Raw genomic sequence first — 7676 nt, 5'->3', positions numbered from 1 at the left:
GACTCTTTAGAGAAGGAGATGCCTGGCTGCTTGCTATTGCACATGCCTGAAGCATGCAGGGATGAGGACAAGGGCGAAAAGTCAACTCTTAACTCTTCCTTAACAATGACCTTCACTTAACAATGACCCCTCCCACCCATCCCCATTTTCAGCCCTCCTTCTCACTCTTGCCCCTCTGTAATTTCTGGTGTGGCTGTGGCTGCAGCTTCTCTGGTAGTGGGCCACTCAGTTCCTCTATGTTTAGTTAAAGTTCACCCACCAACACTCTGCCATCTTCTTTACTCATTCCAGGAAATTACTGGATATGACTAAATAGAAATATAGTCAATACAGAAAATTACTGATGCTACACCCCCCTGCAGTATTCTCCTCCCTGTTCTGATTATAAATGATCTACTCATTTACAGTCACTGCAATGGGGTCTCAGAAGGTGCAGACATCAACATAACCAGAGGTGGTTAGGAACAGCATTGGATACTAATCTGCCCCTGCAGCTCTGACTTTGATTGGGCTACTTAAATCTAGAAGTGTCACTAATGGTTCTAAGATGCTCTTCACTAAAGAAGGCTCACATCTGTGCTACTGATGGATTTTCAGGAACACAAGTTGGGTTCATTGCAGAAAGTACACCCAGGGGTAGCAAGATGCTGAACAGAGTCAACAACTGCGTCACTGGGTCAGTTCAGAGATATAACAAGCAGAGAGGACCCTGAAATGATTCCTGGTACCCCAAGTTTGGACCCTTTCATAACAGAAATATGGGTGAGTGTATCAGGCTAGCAAGGTTTCACCTTAGAAAGCAGAGTAATGCTAGGACTGGAGACTATTTGGGAGTTATCACAATTATGATTTACTGAGTTTCCAAGCTGGCCACTCCCCCCACTTCACTTTCAAGAAGGGACATCAATTTCTACTTGTCAGTCAAGGCAGAAGTTTTCCCTTCCTTCCCTTTTCATCTTATCTTCTTCTCTTCTCCTTGCCTTCCTCGTGCTTCACCCTAAGGCCAGCCCCTCCTCCCTGCCCACCCACCTAGATACCCTGCGTCCCCGTCCCCGTCTCTTCTCTCACTCCTCCAGAGCCTGCTCCAACTATCAATGACCAGCAGGACTTACAGGCCACCCACCTGGGGCACTTGTGCTTTGAAAGAAGTTTGTGTTTTCAATCAAAACCTCTTGGTATTTCTCAGAGGTTGTGCGTTTATGTGGAGTGGGCACTGTCAACTGCAGGCCATCCCCTAGCTGATGCGAGTGTAGGCAGCTAACAACTCACACCTGCTTTCTTCTCCAGAGAACTGTCCTCAGGTGAAGGGAGCCTCTTTCAAGGGGGGCTCCACTCCCCTTCCACACCCACACCCAATGGCTGACTTATGTGGGGTACAAAAGGCCAGTTCTCTTGCCTCAAGGAGAGGACAACTCTCTGGTGTAACGTATGTTATAGAGTCCCCCAGCTAGACTTCAGCTGAGACCACATCCTTGTTCAGTCTTTCTTTTCAGGTTTGCCCAAGAGCACAGCCTCATTACACCACGTGCTCCCAAATCCCTATCTCAGATTCTGCTTCTAGGAAACCTGAGACCCAAGATGTGGTGGGAGAGACTTTGGGAGAAAATGGGAGGGACACTTTGGCAGAAATCTCACTTGAATACCTGGATGGACATCTCAAACCTCAAACCCTTCTCTGTACCTACTATGCACCAACCTAAGCACTGGAAACAGTCTAGGAACAGGGGACAAGTTCAGGGGCCAAGTGGCCAGTTCACGACGTCAAAGGAATTATAACTTTCTAATACCTTAAGAATTGTCTCAATACGTTTAAATCCCACAGTGGTTAGAAGCAACCCTGCAAATCATGTATTTTATCATTTTGAAGATGAGGAAAAGGCGGCCCAGCCAGGGGGGTGCCCTGCTGTAGTATCTCAGGCCGCCAGCCCCACAGCTCTCTCCACTTCTGGGCCATTACTCCCGCTGTGTGCACCTACCACCTCGGGTCCTGGTTGCGAGCATTAAGGTTCTGACCTGATTCTTTTGGGCAATCTTTTGTCCCTTTTTCCAGCGGAGAACTGGTGTCAGGGCTGGCAGCTCCCTCTCCTCCTCTCCAGTCACATGCTCGCCGAGGCTGTAGGCCGCTTCAAACACGATAGGGCTGATGACGTCCTGCACCCTCCGCTGAAACAATAAACAAATACGCACATTAATTACTAATCCTGGCTGACAGTTGTGGAGCATTTCACAGTTTACAAAGACCTTCCACATGGGCTGCCTCATGTGATCCTCACAATCGCCCTTGTGAGGTAGGATTTTGTTACTTTCATATTTCAAATGAGGCAACTAGGGCCTAGGGTGTTGTTAGCGTCTTGTCTAAGGTGACTCCACTGATGGGTGGGGGCTTTTCTTCCGTACCTTGCCTTGCCTTTCCTAAATCATCTTCTCTTGAGCATATGGAAGACATTACTTTACTCATCTTCCAAATATTCTTAGAAGCCAGTCGGGAGGCAGGAGAGCATCTGCACTCACACTGCTAACCCTTTGCATTCACAGTGTTTTGATGATCAAAGCTCTTTTGCACTGAGATAAATATGGATTTTGTGTTGGGGCAGGGGACCCAAACACACTGAAGGGCCCGGTGTTGTCACAGAGTTAGTCATCAGTGGATCCAGGGATGAAAGTCTGACTTCTGGCCTGTGATCTTTCCTCTGAAATCCAAGAACCTAGAGACCCAGGGGAATGGTAGATTGACAGTTGCAATGGGAAAGAAAAGGAAGAGAGTAAATATGGCCTGAACACCTACAAGATGCCAAGCACCTGCGTTAGGTGTTCTAGGGAGATGAGCAACATGCTCAAACCCTGTGAGCGAAGGCTCATTATCCCCCATTGTACACAAAAGGAAGGTGCAAGGCTATGTTCCCCAGGGCACATGGCTAGTAAGGATTTTGAGTGACATCTGTTCAGCCCCGGAGTTCTTGGCCTTTCTGCACAGAATGCCATGCAAACTCCTCCCGCTGCGTGCCTCCTGGGGACTATAGCCCCCTCCCCCCAAGTCTGATGAGTCAGAATCATAAGCAGGAGTAAAGTTAGTAGGGAGTTCTGCATTCAGAGCCAGCGTGCTCTACAGGGGGTGGGCTGCTCCAAGGCCTTCCAAGTGGAGCAGGGCAAATCTGAGAAGTGGCAAAGGAAAGTGGCACAAACAGCCAAGTCCCTGGGGAGAGATGGGGTGTTGGGCAGGAGGGAAGTGGGCGTGGCCCTGGCAGGGAGCAAGAAGAGAAGCTGGGCAGGCAGGCAAGGCCACCTTCAGGGCCATGAGCACAGAGCCAAGGATGTCACACTATTTATTCTCTGTGTTTGGAGTTTGGAGCAGAGTGGTGCTGTGTTCAAAATGGTAGAAAGTTCTGAAGGTCTCAGGAGGCATGCGAGGAAGAGTTTGGTCTCCCCACCCCCCAAGACTCAGTGTTCCTCCCTAGAGACGCACATGGCTGCCAGTTTAGGGATACTTAAGTATCCATCCAGTCTAAGCATATGCAGCAAGTGGTAGCTCATCTCACACTGCACCTTGCTTTCTCCACTTAGCATGTATCCAGGAGACGGCCTGTCAGTACCACCTCCTTTTTAATGACATACAGCATGTCATCATTTGGATGCCCTTACTGACCCATGTTTGGGCTCAAAGCTACTTTAACAAGCGAGGGGGTGGCAGTCCATCCACAAACTGTTGTGGCATTCTCCAAGATGGGTCCTAGGAACCTCAGCTCCCTGGAGGCAGAGTAGATAAGAGAATGTGATTAAATAAGCTGGGGGACACCAAGTTAAACAAATTTAAAGAGGATTTTATTCTGTTGTTTCTGTTCTCATGCCATTGCCTCTGAGAAGGTGGTGGTCCCAAGTTTATTGGTCCACGGAACCTTGTGTTTCCCGAGTTCCTCGGGACAAGGGGGAGTGAGTAGAACATGCTCAGAGACACTGGAGGGCAGATTAGACACTTCTTGCAGCAGCCCAGGAGAGGAGATGGTGGGGCAAGCTAAGGTGTCATGGGAAGGGGAGGCAGATGTTGCCACGCCAGTGGCTGCTGAGCTGCGGGGCATGGGGGACAGGGTAAGGGGCACAGATGACTCCAGCAGTGGGAGGCTGAGCAACTGGCAGATGACTTACATGTGTGTTCAGGAAAGCACTCAGCTGGGAATAAAGCCAATTATTCAGCATAAATGAAATACAGGACCTCTCCAGGGGAGTGACGAGGAAGGCTTTAGACAAACCATTTCCAGAAAATCCTCTTGAACTCCAGATTTTAGGAACAGACCTTTGATACCCATGTCCTTTCAGGGAGCAAAGCACATGCCTGGGATCCACATCCTCCCAGCCTACTGACTCTGCTAACCAGAATTTACAGATTGTTGGTGGTGTGGAGAGGAATGCATGAATGCAATCGTACTGTGTCTACAAATAAATTCTCCACTGTTTATTTAAGGGTAGTGATCTTAAGATTTGCATTTAAATCCTTCATGATGAAACAAGTCAGTAATCATGTCGTCCTTCTGAAGATGATCTGGGGAGCCAGAGGTAACCTCACATTTCCTGGTTACCAAAGGTGTCCCAGTCACTGAGCGAGCTCTTCTTGGACACTGTTTTACTTAATTCTCACAATACCCAGGCTTGTAAATTATTGCCCCCAATTTATAGACGAGGCAACACAGCTGTGGGAACTCGAATAAATCACCTTCCTTCGCAAAGCCAACAAGTGGAACCAGAAGCAAATCCACTTTCCTTCTTGTCCATCAAATACTATTTAAATGCCATCCCAACTGCTTTAGGTTCTGACAGCATCCTACACATTTACTTGTTTACATAAGAGCACATAGGGTGAGGAGAGAAATGGTTTACACACTAGGATTAATGTGAATAAACGATAAATAAGAAATAGGGGCTCGAAGCAGGGCTATTTCTAAATGCAGCCATGCAAGCCATGATGGCTTCGGAGGGAAACCTTAGTCACGGCATACCTTATTTTGGATGAGTGATGAATTTGGACATCTAGGGATGCAAATGCTGCTCTCGGGCAATGACTACATGAGCCTGTTTTAATTAAGAAGTTTGAAAAGCAGCTTCTTATTACATGTTCCAGTAGCTCTGGGCAGAAGAGACCCAAACCACACTGAGACGTGGGTGGAGGTAAGGGCGGCTGCAGCAATTAGACACAGGCCAACACCCCCAAAAGGATGACCCCTCCTTCCCACACTGTGCTTGTTTTATCTGAGCTGCAAAGGAAAAGTAGCAGCACCATTTAGTGGTTTCCTTTCATTTTTGCAAGTGGAGCTTCCCTGAGCTCAGCACTGCAATTAAGTGGAGGAACTCCTCAGGATAGAGAAAGAGGTTTAGGGCTCTGGCACAGACCACAGTCGCTAAAATTTTACTACTTTAAAAAAAAATCACCACTACAAACTGAAGCTTCTAAAGTTTCTAATAAATCTTTTTATTCTGACAGAGTGAAAGGCAAGAATCTACCTTTTCCTGCTAAAAATCTACAGGAGTCTCCTGTCTTTGAAAACTGAAGGAGCTCTCAGGGAGAATACCCAGACTGGTGGCAGAATTAGCAGCAGCTGAGGTTTTATGGGGAACTTAACATATGCTCCATTTGAAATTTATTGGGTGCTTACTTTATGCCAGGCAATGTGCTGGGCCCCAGGGAAACAGACATGAAAGACCCTCGGGGAATAATTAGACTCAGGGGAAACAGGCAAGCAATGACAACGTACGGCAACATGCACCCAGACACAGGCGGCTTTGGGAACACAAAGGAAGGACACCTGATTCAGGCTGAGGGCTGGTAGGCTTCCCAGAGGAGATGTCCCTGGGCTGAGGAGAAAGACAGAGGGACATCAGCCAGAGCGCAGGTAAGAGGCACGGCTGTACCATGTGGAGAGGGCATGTGGCGTCTGGTGGACTGCGCCGGATTCCCAAGGCGGGAATTCAACCTGGTGGGCAGCAGTGGGGGGAGGGAAGCTCACGCAGAAACCAGATCTCAGGGGGACTTATAGGTTGTGTGACCTTCATCCTAAAAGCTAGGATAAGCTGGGAGTGGGGTAACATGATGCTATAAAAAATCCCTCTTGGTACTTAGATTGATGGGGGCAGGAAGGCCAGCATGGAGGCCCTGTGAGCTGTGATCTAGAAAGATCCCTCTAGCTCTAGCATGGACGTAGATTTCTGGGTGTAGGACTGGGGAGAAGCAGGCTAAGGAGGAGGCTGCCACAGGGGTTCAGGGGAGATGGAGAAAAGGGGACCCTATCTACCTGGTCAAAGGAGGATGTGCACTACTATTTGGGAGAAACACCCTGCCAACCTGATTCCAGCTCCCACTCTATGACCCTAAATAAGCTGGACCTGAACGTAGCCACGGGACTTAGAAACCTACCTCACCGCTGCTTGTCTCCACCAAACAAGGAAAGGTTTTTCTCTTCCTTAGCTACCCGGCAGCTACAGGGGTAAATTAAATGAAAACAGGAAGGGTTGGCCACACTTTAAATTTGAAGGTCAGCAAATAAGCAGTTAGCATTAAGCCAGATAATTGGTTTGGGGAAAATCCTCTAAATGTTTTTAAAGAGACTTCAGTATTTTTTTCTTTTTCCAAACATGTGATCTTTTTGTCCCCTCCATCCTCTCTCCTTTCTTACTATTTATTTCTCTGCACCCAACCCTACTTCTGCCTCTAGTTACTTTGCAGACACTCCTAGAAATGAGAAGTCTTCAAAAGTGGGATGCCTTTTCCTTTATCTCTATGTTCATAATAATTAGAATGGCAGTTGAAATGGTATAGGCTACTTTAAAATTCTCATAAGCCTGAAGATCCTTTTAAAAGCAAACTGAGGATTTTGCATTTCCAGTAATGGTACAGTAACTTGAATGAAGATCTATCCTCCCGTGACAACTAGAAAAGCTGGACACAAACACGCATGAGTGCACCACCTCCCCCGCTCCAACACCTGTTCAGAGTCTTCAGGGAAGTATCAAGACAGCCAGGACTTCAGAGTCCAGGCTCTCAAGGAGAAGGAAAGAATGAGGAGGTGATCCCAGCATTCATCAGCAGCTTTCCCTTTAGGTGTTTCCAGATTTGTAAGCAATGTGAAGTGAGAGGTTTTGAAACTAGTTGTGAAGGGGACTAAAAGGCTGAGTTCTGAACTGAATTTCTGGCAGTCTTATGAGTCTGTGAAGAGAAAACTTAGAGCTTAGGGCTACTACGGCAGTCAGGACTTGAGGGACCAAGATCCCAACAGGAAAGAAGGATGAGAAAGATGAGGCACGTTTAGCATCGTACCCCACCTTCGTCCTCAAGGCATCTGCTAATTCCATGGCAGCACAGGACTGTGACACTAAGACAGCAAGCAGAAGGCAGTAGCTACAGTGCTGAGAAGATATATTTTACTGGAGATTGAACACAGCAAAAGAGAGGGCCAGTGACCAGGAATTTAATAGGAAATATCCAGGTCAAAGCATGGAGAGGAAAAAGGATAGAAAATTCAGAAATAAACCTAAGAGACATACAGGACACAGTGAAATGTGTAACACATTTATAATTATATAATGAATAATAATTATAAAGTACAATTAGCACAATGACTAGCATACTGTAGATAAGCAATAAATTGTGGTTATTATTTTTACCATAATTTTTTAAATGGCAACTATGATAT

The 7676-nt window shown here is 47.0% G+C and overlaps 1 protein-coding gene across 3 annotated transcripts in view; it reads right to left on the bottom strand.

The window, feature by feature from the left end:
* The window catches only part of ITGA9 (integrin, alpha 9), a 333283-nt gene that overhangs the window by 167829 nt on the left and 157778 nt on the right, over nucleotides 1-7676 (bottom strand). For all 3 annotated transcript variants that reach the window (XM_012665738.1, XM_012665747.1, XM_012665756.1), the window contains exon 16: nucleotides 2014-2163. In XM_012665738.1, the coding sequence (XP_012521192.1) occupies nucleotides 2014-2163 (150 nt within the window). The remainder of the gene's footprint in view (nucleotides 1-2013; nucleotides 2164-7676) is intronic.

Source organism: Propithecus coquereli, unplaced genomic scaffold, assembly GCF_000956105.1.
Source record: "Propithecus coquereli isolate 6110/MARCELLA unplaced genomic scaffold, Pcoq_1.0 Scaffold1, whole genome shotgun sequence".
NCBI lineage: Eukaryota > Metazoa > Chordata > Mammalia > Primates > Indriidae > Propithecus > Propithecus coquereli.
The sequence above is the reverse complement of the archived record's forward strand: the minus strand, read 5'-3'. Positions and strand labels throughout refer to the sequence as shown.